Source organism: Cervus elaphus, chromosome 13 (assembly GCF_910594005.1).
Source record: "Cervus elaphus chromosome 13, mCerEla1.1, whole genome shotgun sequence".
Lineage (NCBI taxonomy): Eukaryota > Metazoa > Chordata > Mammalia > Artiodactyla > Cervidae > Cervus > Cervus elaphus.
The window spans coordinates 12,108,020-12,135,143 of NC_057827.1; the positions used below are offsets into that span (position 1 = coordinate 12,108,020).

The window sequence follows — 27,124 nt, forward strand, 5'->3', positions numbered from 1 at the left end:
ACTAACATTGTTTTACTGATGAGCAAAGGAAGGCTTGAAGAAATAAATTGTCCATGTTCACACATCCAGTAGGCAGGCGAGACGGGATTTGAACCGAGGTCTGCCCAGCTTTTAAATGTATGCTTTTCTGTGCTCTGCGGCACCTACCATCATGGCACTCAGAAGTTAGAAGAAATTCTGTTTCCTGTTTTCCCCCAAGAGCTCAGTAAACGAAAATTTCCAGTTTGTAATCTTTTCTCTCAAGGGGGGGAAGAAAACCCTTGGGTTTCTAAAGCAGTAAGAAGATTAAAAAAAAGTAATTCGATTGTATCTGGGTTTTTCACTAAGTTGTATTTTGGTAATAATCGTGGACCTTTTTCAAACAATATCAAGAGATCTAGGATTTTTCCTGTAAAAAACTATCACTACTTAAAACACACATCTTTTCTTAAAAGCATTGATTACATGCACGGTGGTTCCGTTACGGGGTGTCACAGTTGAAATGTAAGAATGCATTGGGGTTAGGATTCTTTTCCTCAACAAGAAAAGCTGGCAAATTCAGGAACTATAGTTCTCTGGGCCTTTTACGTTGTTAGGTTTTTGGGTAAGCAGAGCTGCAGACCTTGGTCATGGGCGCTGGTCCTTGAAGTATTAACTGCGTGGATTCCTAAGTGTCTGATCAAAGTCTTAGACCAAGTTCAGTTGCTCATATCCAAAAATAAGTCAAAGCTTCTTTCGGTCTCAGTACAAAAGTGCAGATGGCCAGCTCTCCCGATTGTTGGGGTCTTGGGTATCTCCGATCCTTACTAGATGATGGTCTCCACGTGAGCAGACGTTTTGCTCTCACAGCTCTCTCTCCAGTGTGTTCCATAAATCATCCATCCGGTAAATAAAGCTGAGACTACAGCACCAGTGTTTGTATACTCTCAATCTGAAAACCTTTCCAGCATAGAGTATGTCCTTCTTCGCTTCTTATGCTCGTGAATATGATTTAATCATTTCTGGCTGACTCCGGGACAGCACAGAGCAGAAGTTGTTCTATTATGCATAATACAGCGATAGCCTCAAGGTCTAGTGGGAGGCAGTTTGCCCTATACTGGAGATTTCTCGTGCTTGTTGTGTTCTTATGGTCTGATTTTATCATTTTTATGTCTCCATTTCTGTTTTAATAGACTCTGCAGTAAGACAAGAAAGCTGTGTCTCTCAGCCCCTGTGTAGGTGATTACTGGCTGCTTGCTCTTTGCTGCGGGTATTTCAAACACAGATTTGCAAGCTCATCAGAATTGTGTGTAAGAGTAAATAGGCAATAAGTGCAATGTAGCTTCTTTCTGGTCCTTGGCTATATACCCCCAAACGTGGATTTGCTGGATAGCTGAGTTCCGGAAAAGTGAGGTATTAGTCTGTGAGCGGGATTTTCCTTCACTTCCTTCATCTGATAATTTTCTTCTTCTACTTCCCTCCTTCTTTCCATCTCTGTCTCTCTTTCTCACAATATGAAAATGGCTGGAGAAATGAAAGTGAATGGGACACATTCGTCCATGTTGAAAGCTAACGGAGTGGTCAAAAACCATCTTTGAAAGGCACGCTGTGCCCACTGTTGGATCCTAGACCAGCCTCATACCTTGTTTAATGACACCATGTTTTACAAGGGTCACCCTATTCCTCACTGTCAGATAAATATGCCTGCAGAGGCTCCTAATCAGCTTGGTGGGTCCTGCCACCCTGCTGGTCTCTCCGCTTGGCCCACAAGGACCCTGCTGGTCAGGGGAGCTCCATCACAGACCCTCAGACATACTGCTTAGCATAGCTGTGTTGCCCAGTTAGCACTCCTGGTCCCTCCAAAAGTCCCTCCTCCTAGGGAACACCAGCCTTCCCTTCTCTGCCCCACTGGACACCTCTAAGCCACTTTGTAAGTGAGCTGTGTCTTGATTTGGGAGGCCAAGTGGACAGTGGAGCCTGGATCCTGGAGTGAGGTCAAGCAGAACCCAGCCACACCTTCACGCACACACCCCCACACAAACATGCACACACAATGATCCTGGCAAGTCAGACCAGTCTTGGAGCCTTAGTCTCCTGTCCATATGAAGGAGCTTGTATGGATTTAATCAGCACTGCTCCTGGCCAGGCAGGGGCTGAATCAGAGGCACCCCAGTCCTGCAAAGATGTGGTTCGTGTACTTAAAGGGGTCTTGCATTCCTTAACAACAGTGCCCTCACCTTCTCTTGCACTCCTCATAATGCTGGGATCGCCAAAGTAAAAACTAATAGCCTTTGCACATTTGTTTTTGGCCTCAGTTTTCTGTTATTCCCCAATGAGGATCATTTCATTTGAGGCCAATATGTGAGAAAAGGAGATCAATTTTTTCCAATGAGATTTTAGTGCAACCCTGACCAACTCTTCTGATTGCCTTCGCTACCACATAGTGGCGGCTCAGGAAACTGTAGGACTTGCGATGCTAGGAAATTGCTGCTAATGCAGTGGAAATTTTTGCTGTTGAAAGAATTTGGTCTCTTCTGCATAATGGGAAGAGAGCAGAAGCCTGTTTATCTGCAGCAGATGACAGAACAGAGTATATGTTCAAATCAGGAAAATGCCATTCTGACTACATGTAAAACAAAAAGATAGAGAATTGTTATAAGGATCCAAGAGAGCCTTGCAGTTTTCTGCCATCCGTTCTGTTGATTGTTTTTCTTTACATCCCTCAACCATCTTACTTCCCTCTTGGAGGAATTAAATGTTCTGCAATACAGCAGGATGGAAGGGGCCCGCAACATGCAAGCCCAGTTCTCCACTGGGAGCTCCTCTGTCAGCTTTTCACACAATCTTTCTCTGGTAATCATCTTTAAAAAGCAGAGATTTGCCTTATCTCCAAACTGGGGTTTACCTTACCTAAGAAACTGTGTCTTGGAGGGATTGTTAGAAACTGGTTCAAGTGGGAAGCACACCAAGTGAAATTTTGGAGTTTACCAGTGATCGACGGGCATATACCCTAACAGCTCAAGAGTCCCTCAGTTTAATTGATGATAAAATTGTAAGTTGCTTTCTTTTCCTTTATGAACTTTTTAGTAAGGTCAGTTTGTAACATTTAGATTTAAAATGATTTCAGGCTGGCAAAAACTTAACAAAAGTACTGAGTTCCCAAACACCCTTCACCCAGCTTCATCTTATGTGACTGAAATACTGTGCATTATCTAGGCCAGGACATGGACATCGGTGCCAGATTCAGACCTCTCCCATCCTCCACTGACATCCTTCTGGCCCTAGATCCCACCTTACGTGTGTCATATCTCTTCAGTTTCCTTGACTAGGGACATATTCTTCAGTCTTCCTGAGATACTCACTCTCTTCACACATTTGAAGAGCATGGAGCAGTTACTTTGTAGAATGTCCTTCAGTCTGAATGTGTGTTTCCTCCTGATTAAACTCAGGTTATACATGATCAGGAGACACCGGATGCCCACGTGTTTCATGTCTGCCGATGATCACTTTGATCACTTGGTTCAGGTGGTCTCCGATATTGCTATGTCTCCCTTCATAATTAGGAGGCATCTATCCTGTTCATACTGTTCCTCATTATTTCATCTATTAATTTTAACATCCGTTACTGTGGTGTTTGCCAAATGGTGATTTTTTTTTTTTTCTATTTCTGTTTTCTACACTTAGTAATTGGAATTCTACTCTGAGGACCGTTATATATTTTTAAAAGGAGGGGCATAAAACTTTTTAAATAGCAGTAGCAGCTTCACTTTTTCTGGGAGGGCAATTATGAATGACATGAAGCAGAAAAATATGCAGAAGCCTAAGTAATCTCAAATATGAATGTCATTTGAAACGTCGTTGCCATTTTTCCCTTCAGAGGAGAAGGAGAAGGGAGGAGATCTCAACTGCCAAAAAGGTCCCATTAATTTTGGTCCTGGCTGAAAGGGCCTCTTGCTCTTGAGGACTCGGATGGAACATAATTGCAGGGCTGACTCTGAAGCAGAGGCCCTGAATGTTTTGGATGAGTTAGGAAGGCTTACCCACCATAAGAACTTCAATTAATAATATGAAATTTTATCTCTGAGCTTATAATGCTGTAATTGAAAAGGTGCTCCAGATACTGTTTTCTTCTTTTAGAATAGGTACTATTACTGGCGTCAGTGAATAATTTGGAGGAGCCCCCTCCCATTTAATTAAATTTCAGCAACCCAACATCATATTCATATAAGGAAATCTTTAATTTGAATTCTCTGTCACTGAAAGATTAAAATTACTCTTTAATCTTAGAATAAAAATATATTTAAATATATATTTTACAATATATATTTAAATATACTGGGCTATTTTATTCTTTGATTTTAATACTACTTATATGAGCTTTTATATTTCTTATGCCTTAAAAGATTAAGACAGTATTTGTACTCAACTATAATATTTTATTAAAGCTCGTGCATCTATTTGAAAGAACTGTGAATGACTACATTTTTTAATATCCTGCAATCCACCCCAGTTTGTAATTTTATCACACTCAGACAAGATCATATTAGGTACACTAGGCTTCCTGTGGCCCTCATTCTTCTTCACTTATATTAGTAACTTCTCACAAATTAAATTTTAGGAGTTTGAAATGTAACCGTTATATTCGGAAAAGGAAAAAAAAAAAAGAACCTCAGGCACTCTCAGCCATAGATGCTCAATGGGACAGACACACATTTTCAGGGCCAAACAGGAACGCTGGCAGCAGCACCGATGGTTCTGAATTAGTTTGGATGCTAAATATATGTGTCTTTTAAAGGTGTGGCCGCCTAGAATTCAGAAGACCTTGTACTAAGATTCTTCTATGTGTGCAGTTTCTTGGTGAATGTTTTAAACTTGGCCTCAGAGCAGAAGCAGATAGCTAACACTTATTTGTTATTTCTAGACCCCCAGTTCCCACGTTGGAATAAATCCCACCGAATTGATTGAATTATTGCATATGGAACAGCTTCAGTAGTTGTACTCGGACGTGCAGACTAGATGCCGTCAGCTTTTGCAACGCGGCAGGGTGGCCCCAGCCTTGGCCGGGTCGGGCTGCGGGCGGGCTCGACCGGCGCATGCGTGGTGCGGAGGGCGGGCCGGGCCACGTGACCGCGCCACGCCCCCGCCACGTCAGGTGGCCCGGGGCCCGCGGGGCGAGGGGCCCAAGAAGGGGGAGCTGCGGACGTGGCATGGCGGTCCCGGGGATCGCGTCCGCTCCGGGCTGCTGCCCTCTGAGTTTCCGATCCCGGTGGTGCCAGTCCGTAAAGCAGTCCCCGTGTGTCTCTGAACCCCGGGCTGGCTCACGTTTCTCCCTGAAACCGTGGTCTGAGGCGTGGGGCCGCTGGCGCGGTGTGGAGCCACGCCGCCGCCCCTGCGACGTGGCCGGGTGGGTGTGGCCGGGGCTTCCCGTGTCGAATTCCGCTTCCCGGTGGACGCAGAAATCGTTCACAAGAAACGCACTGCACATTCCGGGTTCTTAAGGAGGACTGAGTTTTGGTGGAAAACTAGCCGCCCTAAAGTTGTAAGGAGAGTGCTCTGCGGCTCCGGCCGCAGGACGGGCCTCGCAGGGTAGATGACCTGCTGAGGTCGTTCAGGGCGAGATTCTAAATCAAAATAAAAGGTGTAAATGTGATTGCAAGAGAGAAAAATTAATGCGAACGGAGAGGGTTCATTCTCACATTGAGCTGAAATCATGCGGTCCTGAGATTGCGCCCAGTTCCTTGTGCACTCAGGTCAAATACCGATCGACCTCGGCCGGAAAGTTGGCCCATCCACGGGAAGACGCTGGCGCCTCCATCCCCCGGCGCCGCTGCGGGCGCGCGCACACACTCTTTATTTCCCGGCACCCAGTAAACACAGATTCTAATTTAAATCCCGGCACTCTCATTTCTTCCCATTTTACGTGGGAATTTAAGGTTTTCTTCGGTTTGCTTTCTGTTCATCTTCATCAAAATGCAGTAAAGCAAGGGAGTTTGTTAATGGAGATCCAGGGTATAGAGACAATTTGGTGAGAGAGGGAAAGATTCGAAAGGTTAACCTCATCTTAAAAATCGGAAACAGACTTGTTATTAATAACTTTGAAAATGGACATCGAACTCTTGATGAATTATTTCAGAGGAGTTTTGGGGACCAGACACGCGGGAGGTAACTGTGTGTCTGCTTATCAATTGCCGTGATTTCCTTGCATCGGCTCCAGAAAATCAGAATATTCATGAGCTTTCAGGTCTGACTCAGACCTTCAGGAGCCCTGAAATTTTCCTGTTGGGATGAGAGGCAGTGCTGTCAGTGGTTTTGGCAGCTGAATGAAACCAGAAGGAGAGAAGCAGGGGAGAGAGGGGTGATGTACGTTGGTTTGGCCTCATCATCCTGCTTTTAATTTGTGAAATTTAAAGTTTTAAAAGTCATGTTGAATGTGTGATCCTTTTTAGAATTCACTGGTTATATATCGGAAGTGGTTTTGTTTTTGCGACTTTGTTTAAACAAATGACTGAGGTTTTTGTGTTTTGCTCTTTCTGCCCAGGCAGCATTGCTACACTTTTTTAAATTCATGAAATACTGACCAATGAGCCTGTTCTTTAGCCCTCCTCTCCTTTTGTGATGAGAGGAGAAGGAGGCAGACACCGATGGCGCCTCTCACAATGGAGGTTTGTTTGTTTATTTTTTAATTTAATGGAGCGATTTCGTTGTGCCTGGACAGAGAGAAGAGAGGAGAAAAAGGAATAATTAGTCTATTCTAAACAACTTCAGCAGTAGATAGTCCATAGGCATTAACTTCAGACAACAGCAGAAGCCTCATTCTGGACCTCATCCTCTGATGTTTTACACAAATTTGATTTGTTAATTAGAATCTTTCTTAAAGGCAGAAATGCACTGAAGTCGGTTTTAAGAACTTTAATTAAGTTACATGTTAATAAAGATGGCAATTTGTAATTTCCTGTTGAAATATATGAGAAGCCCTGCCCCTGCCCCTGCCCCTGCAACCCCAAGGCTCGCTGGCTGCTTTAAGAATTCCTACTCAGCTGCTTCCGTCTTCCAAGCCATGGTCCTCGCAGCAGCGGAGGTATGCTTGTCCTTCTGATGTGCATCTTTTATGACATGAGTGTTTACCTTGAAATTATTATCTGTGTGTACATCTCATCTTCAGAGCCTGCCTACAGAAGGCCTTGTGCATTTCTGTCAGCCCTCACGGTGCATGGTACGGTGCATGGTGTATCTTCCAGACACGTGCAATCAGGTGTCAGAAAGTGTTAGTGTTAGCTCAGTCGTGTCAGACTCTGCGACCCCATGGACTGTAGCCCACCAGACTCGACTGTCCATGGGATTCTCCAGGCAAGAATACTGGAGTGGGTTGCCATTCCCTTCTCCAGGGGGTCTTCCTGACCCAGGGATTGAACCAGGGTCTCCTGTATTGCAGGCAGATTCTTAACCACTCCACCAGGGAAATCCCAACCACCAGGTGTTAAATGAACAAATATTTAATCCATAAGAACTGACAGAAGAAATGCCCTGTGTATCTTTTTTTAAAAAAGCCATTGTTACTAAACACTGTGTTTGGGGTAGTACTAATTCTTTGCCCCACCAATTTGTGTGAATTATGACATGAAAAGTAGAAATAAGTGAGAAAAAATATAAATTTAGATTAAGCACAGCAATAAACATCAGGTTTTTTAGATAGCCGGAATCATGGGTTTTTGGTCCTTTGAGGTGGCCCAGAATGGCTCTGACAGATCTGTAAGGTACAGAACTGAGCCTCCGGTGGTCTTAGTGCTGAGCTGCTGGCCTTGAGTGTTTTTCTGCTCATCACCACTGACTTCCTGTTGAGTCACAGCCTCTTTGCTTCTCTGTCGCCTCATCAGTGAAGTAATGCTGCTTCCTTTCATCCTGAGCGGGTTATGAGAGTTACAGTGGAAGGTGCATGGTAGATACTGGTAGAAGATCGCCTGGGTTGGAATTTCTACCTCTTTGTCTTTCACGAAATGTGACTCTAAGCAAGCTGCTCTTTACGCGCCTCAGTTTGGGTTCAGAGGATGGGGAAGTAGCCTGGCTGTCCCTTTGTAAGTTGCAGAGATTAAATAGGCAGTGTTTGCCATACTCCTAGCGCATGCAGTGGTGAGTGCCCCCTAAATGCAAGTGCCTTGCTGTAATAACATTCATGTCTTCCCTCACCACCTAATACCTTCAGCTTTTACTTTTATCAAGCTTTTGAGAGAAAGAGAGAATTGTTTTCATCAAAAATTTTTAGGCTGCCCAGAAGCATGTATGACCTAAAAAACCTTGGTGTTGGGTCAGATGATTTCTTTGGTTATTCTAGGGGAAAACCAGCCGAGAGATAAACCAGTGGACTATGGGTTTATTTCATTTTATTCCTCATTATCTGAAGCGGCTCCTCTGATTTTTGTCATGTTTCTTCCTTTTTAGGTAGAGAGAATAGTTTTTCATATTATTATTGTCATTTGTTTAATAACAACTCACTATGAAAGAGTAGTTTTTCATATTATTCTTGTCATTATTGTTATGTGTTTAATAACAACTCACTATCAAAACATAGGAAAGTACTTATCCTGTGGGAAACTGTCTTCTGTTACTTATCTGCTTTGAATTTATACTTTGTCTAATGCCCAAGAGAATTAGAATTTTAGACTGATTTCAATTAAAGAAAAAAACAAAGACACACCTGGAGGACAGAAGACCTGAATGGCCAAGTCAGCAAGCTACCCCACACCACACCAGAAGGACTGTAGTAGAATCTTCCTGGGATCTAGTTGCTCTGGGATTCTTGGCACTCAAAGCAAGAGAGGAAATACAATAAAATCTGTATGTACCTACATGTATACCCTGTCCCATATACATATTTTATATACAATTTAAGAGCTTTGTCTTCCCTGGTGGTTCAGTGGTAAAGAATCCCTCTGCCAATGCAGGAGACTGATCCAATCCCTGGTCTGGGAAGATCCCCCATGCTGCAGAGCAACTCAGCCCGTAATCCACAGCTCCTGAGCCTGTCCTCTGGAGCCTGGAAACTGCAGCGACTGAGCCCACATGCCGGTACTACTGGTGCCATAGAAACCGTGCTCCCCAACCAGAGAAGCACCACAGTGAGAGGCCTGCACACCACAGTGAAGAGTAGCCCTTGCTCTCCGCAACTAGAGAGAAGTCCTCGCAGCATCAAAGACCCAGCATGGCCAAAAATAAGTAAATCAATACAATTATTTTGAAAAAGTCCAAGCGGTTTGCTCTTGCAAAGTTTGCATAAGTAACAGTCCAGGGTTAAATTAGCACCTGATCTCTACCTGTGTGTGAGGTCCTCTAGAAGGAGCTGTGAGAGAAATATAATTAAGGAATGGTATCCCTGCCCTCAGAGAGCTTCCAGTTGAGTAGGAAACATGTGAGTATGTCAAGAGCCGTTGAACTAGTAGCATCTGCTGTGGGCCAGAGTCTAGGCATGGCCCTGGAAACACAGTGATGCAAAAACGTAGAATTCCTACCCTGGGGGGCAAGAAAGGGTGAGGGGGATAAACCAGGAGTTTGGGATTAATGTGTACACAGTACTCTATATAAAATAGATAATCAACAAAGACCTACTGTGTAGCAGAGGAGACTCCTCAATGTTATGTGATAAACTGTATGAGAAAAGAATCTGAAAAAGAATGGATATATGTTAGGTATAACTAAATCACTTTGCTGTGCATCTGAAACCAACACAACATTTTAAATCAACTATATTCTGGTATAAAAGAAATATTTAAAAAAAGGATTCCCACCCTGGTGCAATGCACACTAGTGGACAAAAGAGGAAGTGGCGTTGCACAAAATTAAGTCCATTTTTTGAACTGCTATAAAATACATGCAAGATAAAATTTACCACCTTAACCATTTTTAAGTGTACAGTTCAATGGCATGGAGTCCGTGCACATGGTTGTGCACGCGTGCCCACTACCCATTTGCAGAACCCTTCTCATCTTGCACAACTGAAACTCCATACCCATTAAACACTAAGTCCCCACCCCCCTTCCCTGTAAGCCCCTAACCAGAAAAACAGTCTTTGATTGTTAACGTGGTCGGTGCTTTGTAGAAGGTGAGCAGGGTGCTGTGACATAAAGTGATGGGGCAGCAGGAATGGTCCCCACTCAGGAGAGGTTTTTTTGGGGTGAAGACAGTCAGGCCCAGCACTGTGGGCAGGGGAGGCAGGTTGAGGGTGGGAAGAAGCAGAAGCCAGGAGAAGGAACAGCCTGTCTGAAGGCCCAGAGGCTCCAAAGGGTCTGCCTTTTTCTAAAAGGAAAAAGAAAGCCTTGTATGTGGAGCAGAGGCCAGGAGGGCGGAAGTTTTCGGTTCAGTTTGTCTGTGTGCTTTGGTGTCTCTCTGTCCCGATTCAGTAAAGTCGCCCCCAACCTGGCACTAAACTAAAATGAGCGGTGTGCAGCTTTTCAGTAGCCTGGACCCCAACCTCCCAGCTGCATCCTAGAACTCCGGGCAGCGCCTGCAACCAGGAGATCAGAGATCCTCACTGCATGGGCGAACAAGTCCGTCCTCCCTGCTGCAGGCCTGCAGCCAGGAGCTCTGAGAGGAGCAGGTGGCTGTCCTGCTCCCGGCTGCCCTTCCCAGCCTGGTGGCCTGGAGGGGGGTCAGGATGCAGGAATATCCCCACGGCACTGGCTCACGGGATTGTTTCTGTGACGCAGGAGCAGTGGGTTCTAGATAGGGAGGTGCAGGTGGCGTGAGAACTGGACAGTCTGACGGGTGCTCCGGCCAACTGGCCGTCCTCCCCACCTCCACGAGGACGAGCCAGCCCAGGCTGCCCGTGCAAAAAGCCAGTGTTTTCCGGTTTTTTTTTTTTTTTTTTCCCCTCCAAACAGCCTGCACATCTTCTCAGTTGCAGTGCAGAGGTGTAGCCTGAAGATCCTGGAAGAGATTCCTTTGACTTGGAAAATTGCAGCAGCAGATATTTTCCCGCAGCTCTCAAGCAAGCCTCCAAGTGGTTCTTGCAGAATCCATAAATTTGAGGAACCTCAAAACGGACAGATAAACTAGTTGCAGAGCCCTTTTGAATGGTTGTATTGAGCACTGCCTGTTTGAGCATTGATGATGCTTGTCTCCAAGTGTTCCCCTCCTCCTCTCCCTCGCCCACCTTAGCCCAGAAATTAGCACGGTAGATGCTGCCTTATCTTTCTTTATTGCTTACGTGGAGTTTTTTCCTTCCCATGGAGGAAGGAGCTTGTATATTTCTTTGGTACTGTTCAAGAGTCTTCATTAAACCTGAAAAACAGTTGTGTTAAGTTATTTTGGAGCAGTTTGTGACTCTTTTTGAAGACTCAAATGAAGTCTTTGGAAACTTAGAAAATTTCTTTTTCTTTTCTAAAGCTTTCAGAGCTTACTGCTTAGTAAAAGTTGAAGTTTAACATCCATGCTCGTGAAAGCCTTCAGAAACTTTAATCTGTCCAGGAAAGTGAAAGTCACTCAATGGTATCTGACTCTGTATGACCCCATGGATTATACAGTCCATGGAATTCTCCAGGCCAGATTACTGGAGTAGCCTTTCCCTTCTCCAGTGGATCTTCCCGACCCAGGAATCGAACCGAGGTCTCCTGCATTGCAGGCAGATTCTTTACAAACTGAGCTATGAGGGAATCTGTCCTTGGCTCTCAGCATACCCACTCAACCCCACGCACCCCCTCGTTGATTTGCACCTTTAAAGATCTGCATCTTTAAAATAATAACTGAAACTGCATTGGACAGCAAATGATGTGTAGTCTTGGGTAAGTTACTGTCTACCTTGTGCTTGATGAAGATTATTTTGGAGCAAATGGATTTCAGAACAGCACTAAAAAAATGGAATCGGATGCTAAAGCTAATCCAAAATTTATATTTTAATTTGTTTGGACAGAGATGAAATTTGAGATATTTTAGAATCCTGTCTCTGGGTTTTCTTTCATTTTTCTTTTTTAGCCACGTTAACCCTCCCTTTGAAACAAAATCTTGTGTGATCCGCATTGTCTGAAACTGAGCAGAGACACAAAATCTTGTGTGATCCGCATTGTCTGAAACTGAGCAGAGACAAGGCCTCTAGGTCTCTCTGGAGAGAACTAGCGCATCATGGCCCATAGGCGCCTCCAGGGGATTAGATAAAGACATTTGGGTCACAATGAGAGGCCAGTTATCTCGTATGCACCGGTCAAGCTGAGTGGGCAGATAGTTGGCAGAGCCAGGATAGAACCCTCGGACCTTAAAATCCAGTCTAGGGACCAGATTGTCATGGCTAATATTTACAGAGGACCTATGACATGCTGGGGAAAATGCTCAGTACAGTTGCATGGTTTTACCACATTTAATCTTGCACCCAAAGCACAAGATGGTACTGTTTGTCTTCGATGTATACTGAGGACACTGGGTCCCTTTGTCATTCCATAGTCAATAAATGGCAAAGCTGGGATATAAACTCGCTTCTGTGTAACTCCAGGCCCGTGTTCTTCTCTGATCTGAACACTGCTCATTCTTGCCGTGTCTCCAAAACAGAGGGTGAACATCTCACAGTTTTAAACACTGACTCTCCCAAAACCAATTTATTTAAAAAGTAGATAGACATGACTTAGGCCCTTAAAAATGTGGCCAACCTGGCACATAAATGGGCATAGGCGGTTTCTAAGTTTTTGCTTTAAATTTTGCCAGCATAGCTTCTTGGCTGGTGGTCCTGTTTGCGTTGTAATGTATTTTTGACACGAGTTATGTGGAGAGAAATGCTACCACATGCCGTTGTGTTGCTCCACCCTGAGGGCAAACCAGGGGTGTCCTGGGGTCACATCAGGGGACGTGTGCCCAGAACCGGAAATTGCTGAGTGGGAGGAACTGGGGTAAAGGACATTATTCCAGGGCTGGTGGACTTGCTGCATAGAGTCTCTCACAAACATATCGTGACGTGTTAATATAGAAGCTGAGACTTGTTGACGTTTCCCACTCTTTCCTGTTCTGTTTCTTCATTTTCACTGATGCTTCTTTCAAGTATCAAAATATCTCCCATAGGTTTAGGACCCAGGTAAAGATTTATCTTTGTTGTTGCTCAGTCGCTAAGTCGTTTCCGACCCTTTGCAACCCAGTGGACTGCAGCCCGCCAGGCTCCTCTGTCCATGGGATTTCCCAGGCAAGGATACTGGAGTGGGTTGCCATTTCCTTCTCCACGGGATCTTCCCAACCCAGGAATCGAACCTGCATCTCCTGCATTGGCAGGCAGATTCTTTACCAAAGAACCACCAGGGAAGCCCAAAGACTTGGGCAGATTTATATTCTTAATGTCCATCATTGTCCAGTGTGAAGATACAGGAAAGAAGCCCCAGATAAAGGAAACAGGACCACTGGCTGCTTTCTCCTGGATGCTTTCGGTGTACACTAATTTGCAGATTGTTTGTATTAATCAAAAAAGCAAGACATGCCCCTTAGGAAGGGGCAAAGCCACGTGGCCGCTGCTCCTCTGCTCCCATATGTGAGACCTGAAAGCCAGCCAGGATTTGAAAGTATTGGATTGGGATAATGTAATTTTTTAAAAAACACCTGGCTAATTTAATATGAAGTGTTTATGGTTCATTTTTCTGGCAGTGGGTTTTCCATGTAGGTGGTAGAAGACTTCCTGTTAAGTTTTGCAAGTTCCAGGGGCGGGGGGGCGGTGGGGCGGTGGGGGGAGTTGCACGTGTACCCTCTGTGGTCACAGAGACAGGAAAGGGATTGCTTGACGCACTGTCATTACCACGGCGTGGGCGGATACAGGCTATTACAGAAGATGTCCTTGCAACCCCTGGACTGCTGCAGGTTCACAGGTATGCTAATGAAAATTAATAGGAATGGCCTTTTTAGGAATTCCAAATATTGAGTCTTGAGGAAGGATCGTCTTTCCCCCAAATGTGTGCTCCGGTTGGAATTGCTGTCGAGAGCACCCCGTGGGTGAAACGGATATTTCGAGCATGACTGAGCTTATTAAGAGCCTGAGGCGCTTCCTCTGCCGGGGGTTTAGAAATTTCAAAGGATGGGGGTTGAGGAGGGAGGAATTAAGAGCATGCGGTGTTGAGCTGGCAGGAGAGTGGAAGCAACAGGTTCAGTATTTATCTTCTGCTCTCCTGCAGAGCCCTGATGTGGGCTGAGGATGGGAATTTAGGAAGATAAGGTCTTACCGTCTGTGGAGCAAGAGAAAGTGGATTTGGGGGACAGTTTAGATGCTTTTATTTAGGTGGGGGGTGGGCAGGGCGGTCGCAGGGGGATGGTGAAAATACATTTAACAGGTTTTGCTTAGAGGAGAAGAGGTATATTTGTGCAGTGGGAGGAGTGTGCAATTCGGAGGGAAATACCTGAATAGGCAGTTTCAGCATTGGAAAATGGGGAACAAAGCCATTTTGAAATTTCTGGAAGTATCAAAGTGAATTTGTGGATGGGTTATGGCGAGGGATTCTGTGCTTTTAAGGTTTGAGATCCTTCTCTTTTCTGGGGAGTGTGTGTGTTGAGTTGGGGGGTGGGAACGTCACATCACAGGGTGACTGGAACCCTGGGCCCCAGGTCCTGGCATCAGCTCTCTGGGCTGAAGACAAGTGAAACCAGACATTGATCTGAACTCCGAATTCCAGAGACGCTCTCAGCTCCAGCAGACCGGGAAGACTCCTTCCTTTGGGCGTTTGTCTCATTTCAGAGATGCTCCCGGCTCAGTGGGGAAGCAAAGCAAAGTCCTGCAGCCTAGACTGGGAGTGGGGTGTGAGCCTTAGGGGAGGGGTCCTCCTGGGTGAACAGAAACCAAGAGGTCTTTGCCTTTCCCCGAGCCCGCCCCTTAAGAAGCACAGCATAGAGCCTGGCTCAGGCGAGGAGCAAACGCTGACTTCACCCTGGGTTTCAGGTCACTTTGATTGTTTGCAAAACACGTTCTCTCTTTGTCACTTGCCAGTACTTGTTCTCGCTGTGAGTAAAACACCAGCGTCCTGAGGGATGTGCTCGTGCGCCAGTCTGCAGCCAGGGCGGTGGCTTGCTTCTGCGCCTCCCTGAGCCCTCTGCTCTGAGGTGAGGATGCCCCGGAACGCAGGTTGTTTTCACAGGAAACTCGAGGAAGTTGCTACAGAGCTTAATCCTCTGAAGGAAAAAACAGATAGCTCTTGAATATTTTCAGATCTTTGTTTTCAGTTTATTCAAGTCCAGGATTTTGGATAAGATTTTGGAAGAAACGATTTATGCTTGAGGAGTCTTTTTTTTGTTCTTCAAGTGACTTGGCCAGTTTGAGGTTTCGTAGTTTTAGGGAAAGGGTTAAGAAGTTTACTTGGGTAAGGAGAGTCCTGTGTTCCGAAAGTTGCTTCCTGCTGACCCCTTCCTTTGCAGGCAGGCTTTGCGCACTCCCGCCGTGTGCCAAGCGCGTGCGTCATGGGCACACTCATTGGAGCCTGAGTGCAATTGGACCCCTTTATGTTTATGGACTTTTTGTGCAAATTACTTTAGTCTTCGAGCCAAGGGCAGAACGAAGGAATGATCCTCGGATGTGATTTCCAAGTTTGGGGCCTCATTTATGTTTTGCATTGCCCTCCTTTTTTTTTTTTTAAGACAAAGTTAGCCTGAGTGTTAAGTTGTTTCATCCTTCAAAGCAGATTCCTCTGAACCCTGAAAATCAGACTGTAGGATACAACAGACAATGTTCGGGAAGCAGTTGAAAGATGAAGACGTGGGGTGCAGGAAAGGTTGCTCAAACAGTCAAGCAGGAGGGGGAGACAGAGCCAGCCACCTCCCGGCACAAGCCAGGCTTGCCGTGTATTCTCTCTTGGTGGTCAGGTTGCTTGCCACGATAGCAGGGCGAATGAGTGGCAGTGTCTGAAGGGAAATCCCTGGAATTTCCACCCAGCATTTCAGAGCTCACAGTAAGCTCTATCATATTTTGCTTCAGATTTCAGCTTTCTTAGAGCCCTAAGTGATGTTGGGTGGGCCTGCAGCAAAACAATTCACTTTATAATCTAGGTAACACTCTGGGAGAAAACAGACACCTAAAATCAGAAATGATAAGCGGAAAAAATGATACTAGATATTTAATGGCTCAGAGAGCAAATAAAAATTCACTCTCAGATGTTTTATTAATTAATAGGAAAAGGCAGAAGATACCTGTGAGCCCATCTCTTGGGTATTTACAACTGAAACGCTGTCACCTAGCAGTGTATGCAGGAAATGCCTGTGATGCCACTCAAGTTGAACCAAATATTACCTGTTATTTACGAAAGAAAGCAAAAACCAAAAATCTCAACTCCTAGGGTTTTAAAAATGGGGAGGAGTTTTATTAAACTTGATTCCTTCAGTCACCCTTTCTGAAGTATTCAGTGCGGGTTTTTCTTGGTTGAAATGGAGGAGATGGCAGTTTCCAACACAATTGATTATCAGTATGAAATCTTAGCACTTTGCATACATTCTGGCCAGGTTCACAACATTTTTATTAAGTCTGCTGTCCCACCACCCACAAAAAAGAAAAGCTAAACAAAATATAAATATGAGCCAACAGAATTCTGTGAGAACAGCAAGTTTTGTAAGGACATGCCAACATCCTACATTTGTGTGCTTTTTCAAGGCACTTTGGAATCATGAGATAGATTAAATGTAAGTTCTGCAAACTTGGGGGTGTCGGTGTCCTCTTGTCCAGTTCTCCAAAGAGTGATTCTCCTAAAGTTCGTGTGGTAATTCTGTTAACCAGAATATACGACTATCTGGGACACCCGCTCTCCCTTTTCTCCCTATAACAGAGTCTACTGTACTTTGAAAGTCTGGTGGATCTTTTGTGGTTTCTCCACAGTAGTAAAAATAATTTAACTCCAGGAAATGGAGCCAGCAATCAGATTAGATAACGGAAAAGAATAATGTGGCGTTCTAGCATAACATATACTCCGAAATACATGTTTACAAGTCCAAAAGTGTACGACCAGGAAGTACCCAGATCAAAGGAAAAACGACCAGAGAGGCTGGAGGGTAATAAATCATTGGAAGGTTGTGATCTGTAGTGGTTGCTATTCATGCTCCTTGGGTAGATTTAATTACAGAAAAGGGGGAGAGGTGGGCAGGCATTTTTCTCTCTAGTCACCTAAAAAAATTTCGCAAGGCACAATGCTATGTTTAAAAAGCATAGACAACTGTAAGAGCTTAAACAAATTTAAATATACACTCAGAACTTAAGCTCCCAAGAAGAAAATGGACCAAAGATGTTGAGAGACCATTCAAGAGGTACTACAGTGGGGTTGGGTGGGGGTGAGGGTGAGGGTGGAATCCAGGTGACTCAAGGGACCCAGCCTTACAAGCAGCCAGAGAATTGAATGGAGATGCCTTTTTCCCCTTCTGACATCAGGAAAGAAAGGGGGAAAAAATGTAATTAGGGATCATTTCTCCCTCTTTTTAAGAAGACGTGCCCCACCTTGAGGCTGTAGCAAAGAATGGCACTATGGTCCCCAGAAGAGTTTTTTTTTTCCAAGAGTTTTCCAAGGGGGCTTTGCAAAATTGTGAGGTCCTCGGCGGCCAGGTGTGTGTGCTCCCAGGGAGGCAGCTTTGGAGGGACTCGTTCAACACCTATCAAGAGGCCCCAGCACAACCCATCTACGTGTGCAGGTCTGCGGGCCCCAGGCTCGATCCACACAGACTGTAAAAATCTACCTCCACGGCGACCTCACTCCTTCTGTTATCACTGTCTCCTGGTGAGCGGTTCCGCTGTTGACATACTTTATCCAAAACATTGCTGGTTTCTAAATAGTAGTTTCCCTGCGAGTGGCTGCCTCCAGTTGATTCATTTAAATTATGTTGACATAAATATTTATGCATATGGAAAGGGGCTTTTTCATGTTTCGTTGAAGCATTGCACCTTTTGGACTAGCAGTTTCTACCAAAATAAATAGGCAGAAGGGAAGTGTATAGCCGCAGCTATGGAGCATGGGCATGTGCGGTAGGCAGAGTATCCGTCACAATGATACTGGTCAACACCAGGAAGGCGTGTAATTGCCCAGAAATGGACCCTAACACCCGTTTTAAGAGACGCAGCCAAAACCCCAAAGCTGGAGGCCTCTCCCTCTGAGCTTGGTCTCCGCTTGGACGAAACAGCCCCCAATTTGTCCCTGCGGGACACAGGCCTGCCTTGTTTGGAAATCAGCAAAGTTTAGGAGCCCACAATACCTCACATAACTCTGTGTACAGTAACAGGGAGTGGAAATAGGGCTGTGAGCACGCACAAGCAGACAAGTTATAAATATAGACTACTCTCTCAATTCCTCTTCAGTTAGTCATGAGGGGACAGTGTGAGTTTTATAAACTTATAAGGAATATACAAACAGTTCCAAATTTAAAATAACTTGGAGTAATTTTTAAGTGTGTGAAAAGAATATTTTTTTTTTTCCACCCCGTCCATTTACGCGTCTGTGACAGCCGGTACCTCGTGTGCTCAGGCCTGGTGGTCACAGAACTGGGCGAGAGTCTCAGAAGAACTCCTCATCAGATGGGGATGTTTCTCCTCCTTTTTGGAGAAAGATTCAAGGAGAGCTGGAGGAAGGGTGAGGGGTGTGAGAGATACTGTGCTCCCGTGAGGAGAAGCCGGCAGAGACCCCAGAGCAGGGGCAGGTTCATGCTCCCGTGTCTCTTCCGTGGTTTTTCCCTCCTATTCGAACTTGTTCGTATTTGTAAAAATTTTTATACAGTCTTCGGATATGAGTTCAGCAGAAGGAATCTTTGGAAGATGTTAGATAGTTTAGGCTAGATTAGGATAGTTTGATTTTCTAAAGACTATATTCTGTTTTATAAATGCAGAAGCAGTGGAAGTCAGGTCCGCCCTGCCCTCTTAGCACCTGACTTTCTTCCTTTCCTTTTCCCTCCCATCGCTCTCCAGAGGCCTTTCTGGGAGGCAGCATCGACTCCATTTGCCAGGCCCTCCTCCAGAGGTGAGGATCATGAGGATACCTCATTTCCATCAGGCAGAGCCAGCAGGAGGGTCTCCGACTTGGGGACCCTTCCTCCACAGATTGCATGGCTTTTCCCCTCATTTCCTACTATCAGAGCGACAGAGTTTAGTCAGTGTGACAGGTTCAAGTCTTTCTCCCTGTAGGATAGATCCAGACCGTGAATAGATCCTGGAGTCCAAATAGTTGATGGAAGCATCAGCTTCTGACCGGCGTGCCTGTGTTTCTGTCACTCACAGGAACAGAAGGACTTGAGGGGCCAGCGTTGCTGCCTGCGGGTCACCAGAGGCAGAGCTTACGAACAGAAACGCAGGGGTGAGGGACTGATGCGCCACAGCGCAGACGGACCTCGGCTATGCCGTCCCACGTGGGAGAGCCAGCCCCAGAGGATCACGTGGGGACCGGCCCCAGCCACGTGGGCCCCGGGGACCGGTTTCGGGGAAGACACTTTTTCCATGGGTGTTGGGCTGGGGGCAGGGGGGTGGGTTTCAGGGTGATTCAAGCACATTACATTTATTGTGACCTTTATTTCTGCTATTGTTACATCAGCTCCACCTCAGCTCATCAGGCATTAGATCCCAGAAGAGGCAGATCTGTAGAGACAGAAAGTTGATCAGTGATCGCCTGGGGCTGAGAGGGGCAGGGGGGCAGGGGAGGGGTAGACAGCGTCCTCTTTGGGGTGATGTTTGTACAACTCTGTGAATATGGTAAAAACCATCAGTTTGTACACTTTAAATGGGTGAAATTGTGTATGAGTTCTATTTCAGTCAAGCTGTTATGAAAATTGTGAGGGAAGGAAAAAAAAAAAAAATCACAGCACCCACAGTAACCAAAATCAGCAGTTTAGCCAAAGGAAGATGCCTGGCCTGCCTTCTGCTCCTCACTTAGCTTTTGGTGTGAATTGCAGTCCTGTACTGTGTCTGCATTGATGGCTGCTCTTTCTTTATTCTTCCTAATTAGCTCTTGACATTTTTATTTAATAATGGTGCCCTGAAGAACCTCCCTCCTGGTTTCTTGATTGCCTTTTTCCTTTTTCTTCTGTTTTCTCAATGGTCCGCCCAGCACTGCATATTAGATCCTGGAGACTTCAGGGATCCAGTAGTAATTTCTGTGGATGATCATTTCTTTTGCTCATGAATGAAATCCTCATAGATGCCTTTAGTAGCTAGTATGAAACATATCGTCAAACATCATAGCTTACTGTGTACCTGTGTACTAGTCAGTAGGGATCTACTTGGAACTTGGCTGTTTCTGTGAACTTAGATTATATATGTTTATGTGCTCAACCAAGGGGAAGGCACAGACCTGTTTTTTCTTTTTTCCTGGCCGAGGTTGGAGCCTTGCTAAGACACAGGCATTGGTGAAGAGAGTGAACTCTGGTTATCTAATCTCATGAGTAAGACTTGTTTGGGTGGAAAGGGCTCTGTGGGTCGCTGAGTCTCCCGGGTCTGGCTGTCCTGGCTCCTGACAGCACAGTCACTTATATGCGTGGTTGCCTCTGCCCCACAGAACGCGCCCTCACTGCCTTCCACGACAGGAGCTGCTGCTTCCCCACCACAACCAAGCACTGAGGGCCATGGGTAGACTTGTCAGGGCTCAGCCTCTGAGAGTTCTGTCTGCTGTAACCCAATAAACGGAGAATCACTGCAGATGGTGACTGCAGCCATGAAATTAAAAGACGTTTGCTCCTTGGAAGAAAAGCTATGACCAACCTAGACAGCATATTAAAAAGCAGAGACATTACTTTGCCAACAAAGGTCTGTCTAGTCAAAGCTATGGTTTTGCCAGTAGTCATGCGTGGATGTGAGAGTTGGGCTATAAAGAAAGCTGAGCGCCAAAGAACTGATGCTTCTGAACTGTGGTGTTGGAGAAGACTCTTGAGAGTCCCTTGGACTGCAAGGAGATCCAACCAGTCCATCCTAAAGGAGATCATTCCTGAATATTCATTGGAAGGACTGATGCTAAAACTGAAACTCTAATACTTTGGCCACCTGATGGGAAGAACTGACTCATTGGAAAAGACCCTGATGCCGGGAGGGATTGGGGGCAGGAGGAAAAGGGGAGGACAGAGGATGAGATGATTGGATGGCGTCACTGACTCGATGGACATGAGCTTGAGCAAACTCCAGGAGTTGGTGATGGACAGGGAGGCCTGGCATGCTGCAGTCACGGGGTCTCAAAGAGTCAGACACGACTGAGCGACTGAACTGAACTGAATAAATAGAGGGCTTCCCAAGTGGCGCTGTTGGTAAAGAACCTGCCTGCTAATGCAGGCAACTTAAGAGACATGGGTTCGACCCCTGGGTCAGGAGGATCCCCTGGAGGAGGGCATGGTAACTCACTCCAGTATTCTTGCCTGGAGAATCCCATGGACAGAGGAGCCTGGCAGGCTACTGTCCATGGGGTCACAAAGAATCAGACATGACTGAAGCGACTTAACACACACACCAAATAAATAATGAACGCTTAGTGGGCACATCATCCTTAATATCACCTGCATGCTTGACCCTTCTCCAGAGCATGATGTTTTATGTTTTGTCCTTCCTCCAGACTAACTGGTTCACCTTAGAGGGAAGAAGAGGATGTTGAAACTGGTGATTTATTTCTTCCTGGTGGATGCCAACTTATAGAGAAAAGTGGCACGAGAAGAGCCCCCTGGCCTTTGCTCTTGGACTGCAGAGCCTGGCGAGAACTTTGTGCCAGCATGGAGCAGAGCAGTGGAGTCTGTGACCCAGTCAGATAGATCTGGGTTCCAAGCCCAGGTTTCCAGCTTGATAGTTACTCACGTGGATGATTAATAGCCCTGGAAAGTTATAAAATCTCTGTGCTTCCATGTGGGCATCTACCAATGAGCATAATGCTGTTGGCCCATGTCATCGTTAATATTAAGTTACATAATATATATACGATTGAGTCCTGTGTTTAGACTCAGAAAGCATTCATGTAGGAGAGACTCCAGCAGCTATTGTGAAAGGATAGGAACGTTAAGTGATTAGAAGGTCAGAGTGAGCTAGCTGGGTGTGACAATGGGAGTTATCTTGAAGGGTATACAGAAAGCCCCCGAGTGTGCCGCCTCGGTCATGGAAGACCGCTGCTGGGCTCCGTGCCCTCCTGTTCCAACTGTTCAGACGGCTTCTGCAGCCTTAGGTGGACAGGTGTTAAGGAGTAGTGATGTTCGTGTATGTTGAATGAACTGTATGTATGAAGGCTTGAGTATGGCCTTCAGGAGGAGGCCAGGATCACAGCCTTGGAATTTTGAGACTGAGCAACTGTCCAGGGCTATTAATCATTCACGTGAATAACTATTAAGCTATAAGCCTGGTCTTGGAACCCAGATCTATCTGACTGGGTCACAGGCGCTTCCCCTGCTCTGCTCCATGGTGGCAGAGGCCTCGCCAGGCTCTGCTGCCCAAAGGAAAGGTGTGCAAGACACCATCCACCTCCCTGAGTTTCAGACCTGAATGAGGCCTGGGGAGAGTGCCCTGTAGGAAAACGCATCCTGGGTGGGGGTGAGGAGGAACTTGGTCAAGCGGGGTGCGGTCGGGCAGTAGCACTTCCTCTAAGGGAAGGAGCTCCCTGCAGCACTGCTGTGAGGCTCGCCTAGGTTTCTGAAGAGCAGTGCCTCAGACACGCATGGGATGATGACCTCTTAACTTTGTTTCATCTCTGAGGATCGGGGCTTGATGAAAAGCAGAACGTGGATGCAGAAGCCCTGGTGTGTTTGAACTGGGGCAGATCTAAGGGCTCCGGGAGCTTCCCGCATGAGGGTCTCTGCTTCTGCATGTTCTGAAGCCACCTCCTGGCCCCTTGGAAGGAGTGAAGGCTGGAGAAGACAGGTGATGGGAAGGCAGGGTTGAGGAGGGAGGTGTATCACTTCCTGCCCCCTCTGCTTGCTCTGGCGCTGCAGAACATCCATCTGCTAACCCAAAGATGCTCTCTCCAGGGCCCTTCCTCTCAGGAAGGAAGAGGACTCAAAACCGAGTCTTGAAAACCCCTTCAAAGACTGCGAGGAGGAACTCCTCTGTGCACTCTGGACTCAGGAGAAAACGAGCGCTTTCAGGCTCACTGCGTTAATGGGTTCGGGAGCCGTGGTCTCCCTTTATTAATCAGCCTCTGCAGGCTCCCGAGAGCTCTGTTCTGGGATCTTCCTGCATGCCCCTGGGTGCCTTCCCCATGCTCCAGTGCTCATGCTAACCTTGCTGCTTCCAACAGAGAAACTGAAGTTACCTTCAGCTTCTAACCATGACATTGTCTCTTAGTCTGGCCACTATGATGATAGAATGTTTTCTCCTGCACAGGAGGTGGTTTCTTTTGGCTTTGAGAAGAGAAAGGTTAGAGCGGATGCAGCTCTTCTTTCTGAATGTTTCAGACACCAGGGTTACCACCCGATTCCTCTTAACGGCTACAGTTTTCCAGGCAGAGAAGCCGGCTGAAATGAACTCAGCCTAGGATTTCTAGGCAGTGGGTTCTCTGGAGTTTTCCAGTAGCAGTTTCTCAAGATGGTCAAGACAGAGTCTTCTTATCTTCCTTTTGAGAAAATTGTGCTTTACTCATTATATGTATGCATGATTTATAAATATATATACGCATGCATACATATGTTTGTGAGTGGAGCTCACACACTGTTGTGCCAGGTTTATTTTCATTTTATTTTACGAGTCTTAGCATTTTCGTGTAAGCCTACTTTTCCACGCTAGCTGACGTATTTAGAGAACTCCAGACTAAATCACTGGGGTGAGATAGCTTCACCTTGAGCCCCGGAAGCCTTGCGGCTCCTCTCCTCTCTATCCCTTTGGTGGTTTCTCTTCTTGGAATGGTGGGTGGGGAGGAGTATGTGCCTGAGGTCAAAAGGCAGGAGAGATGGAAGAGTACTTGGCAGGATGAAAGGCCGTGCGCCCCCCGGCCCGAGGTGGGCTCTCCCTGACCCTCTCTGCAGTCCGTCACAGCTCCTGGAGATGGGACATCCTTCTGTCCAGCTGGGACATCCCGTCAAGGTGGCTCACCCACCTTCTTGGCTGAAAGGACCAGCATGGAGCTCCCTAAGCGGCAGGGCCTGTGGGCCTCAGAAGCAGCTGCGGGGGTGAGCCTGTCTTTCTGCCCTCCTGCGGCTCGAGTTGATGAGCAGACGACGCAGTGAGCCTCCACTTTGCCTGTAGGTCCTCGGGATCACGTTTGTGAGGCTTAGAAGAGGAATTCCATAAATACATTATAATCCTTACTTTTAAGCCTGAGCGTTGTGTTAGGTCTATCAAGGAGTGGAGCAGGGACGAATAGAAATGTGGGACCCAGAATTCACAGCTGAGTATACGGAAATCCACTTGGGTGGGTTCTTTTAAAGGAATGTAGGTATCGGAAAGGGACTCTGGTGGGCGCCGCTGGGCCCCGTGGTTGGTGGAGGCCCCCGCATCCCGCTCCTCCACGCTGGTCTCTGCGTCCACCTGCTGACCGCACCCCAGGGCGCGGCATCCACGCAGACGGCGTGCCGGTTCGCATGTGTGCACGAAGCAGCACGCTCTGAACTGAAGCCGTCTCTCCCTGCCCCTGCTGGGGAACAGTTTCACCCTGCGAACCTGCCCGCTTCCCCCATCTGTGCGGCTTCGTCTCGGCCACCGCCACGGCTCACCGTCGTGGGGCCCGGGGCCCGCGGGTCGCCCGGCCTTTCTCTTTTCCGCGCAGCAGCCAGAGTGATCCTTGGAAACGGCCGACCTGCTCGTCCTCTTTTCTCTTAAGAATGTTCCAGACTCCTCCTCGTGAGTTAAAAGGCCCTTCTGGTGGCTCTCTGCTGCCTCTCGCCTCCTCCCCTCCCCACCCCCAGGTTCCAAAGCCCGCGTCCCGCAGTCACGCGAGTCTGGCTCTCTGGCCCCTGCACCCCCGCCACCCCTCCCGTCACCCCCATGCACCCCTGACTCCCACTGGCCTTTCAGGCTGGGGGTCCTGGCCGTCCCTTCCCCTGGAAGCCCTCCTCACCGGCCCTTTGCTTGCCCTCGTGTTCCCACTGCCGCCCTCAGGAGCTGGGCGGTCTTACCTGCGGAACCTGCAGGACCGGGCCTGGCTGATGTCTCTAACGGTCAAAGGAGGCTTGCCCATCCTCCCAGCGAGCTGGCTCAGAGGTCTCTGGAGGAGAGCCTTGGCTGGGCTTGTGGCCGTGCTGCATGGGGGCACTGCTGTGAGTTCAGCGGACCCAACCGGGGCCCCCTCCCCGTGGTGTCTAATGGAATCAGCTCCTCTCCTGGCCAGGCAGGAAAACCACAAACTCTCTCTGGACCACGTGTCTCCTGGATGTACTTGGGGAGTTGAAGTGTGCTTTCCTGGAGTTGCAGCCGTTCATCTTAGTGCAGGGTGACGCCTGTCTCTTAGGAAAGGCACCCTCTTTTTATGTGGAACTGGTATGTCCCTTTGGGTACCCAGAAATACCTAAGAGAACCCTACACTAGTCTGGATTTTGATACAGAAACTTGACCTTATTTCAGCATCCATGAACTGCTTCTGTCCTTTGGAAATTATTTGGGATAAAATGTTTGTGTTTTTTAAACTCGTGTGACTAAGTGGTCCCTTTCCCGTTTTTTTCTTGTGTGAAGAGGTTGAGTTCTCCATCTTCTCTTCCAAAACATGCTTTTAAAAATAGTTTCTCTGAAGTAAAGATTGTTAAAGAGCTTATTGGCAAGAAAAGAAAGAAACGTTTTTAAAATCCCTAGAAAGAATTTAATAAATACAAGGACTCTGGGGAGGGAAGGAGAGAGTTAAAGGCTGATGTATATGACTTTTTTCCTGTCCCCCAAAATGAAGAAAATGAGCTTTTAAATGCAGTGCCTCATTTTTATGGGATTGTGGCCCTGAATGAATCCTTTCAGTGCAGATGTGGGACCTGTTGTTAACTTTCTCAACAGTTTACATAGAGTTTGTTTTTATTGTTGGTCATTGTAAAAATTCCAATGACTAGAAAGATCTCACGGGCAAAATCAATTTGCTTTCCCCTCCGTGTATTTATTAGTTTATAGCACCTTCCATTTCCCTTTTATTCTTAGAAGCAGAAATGCCTTTCATCATGCTAGGTGTGCCCCTTATTCATGGAAGCCAAGGAAGACGTTCCTTCCTTTCTCCCATAGCTCTGTGATTGGAAATTTGGTAACTGTACTAAATTTTAAGTTTTGGCACTCGTGTGGAGCAGCCATCCGTCTGCTGGCTAGACACACTGCCCGGGGCTTTTCAAGAAATCCCTTAATAGTCCTGAACACTAATAATATTTATATACATTGAGATGAGGCAAAATTTACAGCGGGCTTCTGGGGCTGGCTCCAGGACTGTCTAATCCTGAACTTCTCGGGCTCTCCTGCCCGCCTCCCAGAGCCCTCATGGATCGTGCTGCAGGCAGGGGAACTCTGGCTTCCACCCCTGAGTTTATTCTCCAGCAAATGGTCCTCTTTTTTTCTCTCTCTCTCCCCCCATTATACCTGTTTTTATTCCCCCAAAGTATTTGATACGTGTTTGTGCACAGTGGTGTCATGTAACGTGAAGGATCTGTGGTCGTGATTTGTGATCCCTTTAAGAGGAATTGTTCTGTCTAGGAACAGGATTTTACCTAATTTAAGCTTTTACCGAAATTCCTTCTGTGGCAGCTCCCATTGCTGAAACAAAACCCTATCTCCTAGCCCGTGTGTTCCTGTGGCAGGAATTGACTAACGGTGCAATTCCACGCAGTGCACCCCTGGAAGGGGCGTGTGCTGCAGTGGACCACTGCCCAGAGATGCCATTTCCAGTGGAATAGGGAGCACAGTGCAAAACATTATCCACAGATGCCTGGTCAGGTTTTTTTTTCTCTTTCTCCTACTGGAAATGCCCAACATTTGTGTTTGAGTCTAAGCGTACACAGGGCATTTTTATATGCTTTTAAATGCTTTTAGTCTTTAGCGCTACATTAATACCTATTTGATATTGATGTCTGCTACTCATCATTTTATTGATAATGTAACATTTTATTTAAATTGTAAGCAAGGAAAAAAGGGTTTTACAAGTAGATATTGTTCCTAGTTAGTCTCTGATGACGAGCATAATATTCTTAGCCACTGTTCGTTCCTGCAAACACAAGCCTGGTGGTGGCTGATGGCCAGTGAGCAGCCCTGGGGCCTTCCGCGCTCTGAACGGGGAGTGTATGCTCAATAGGGCAGGTCTGTGCTATGACAAATGAGCACGGTTTCCACAGTTAGTTTCATTTTTAACTCTGTGAACCT

The 27,124-nt window shown here is 46.5% G+C and overlaps 1 protein-coding gene across 3 annotated transcripts in view; it reads left to right on the forward strand.

Moving 5' to 3' along the window:
- The window catches only part of IGF1R (insulin like growth factor 1 receptor), a 301,102-nt gene that overhangs the window by 203,804 nt on the left and 70,174 nt on the right, over window positions 1-27,124 (forward strand). Inside the window, exon 1 of one of the 3 annotated variants that reach the window (XM_043921451.1) lies at window positions 13,727-13,778. The exons of the other annotated variants lie outside the window; for them this stretch is intronic. Coding sequence (XP_043777386.1) covers window positions 13,742-13,778 — 37 coding nt within the window. The 5' untranslated portion in view covers window positions 13,727-13,741. Of the gene's footprint in view, window positions 1-13,726; window positions 13,779-27,124 lie in introns of those variants that run through there. 3 annotated transcript variants of the gene reach the window in all.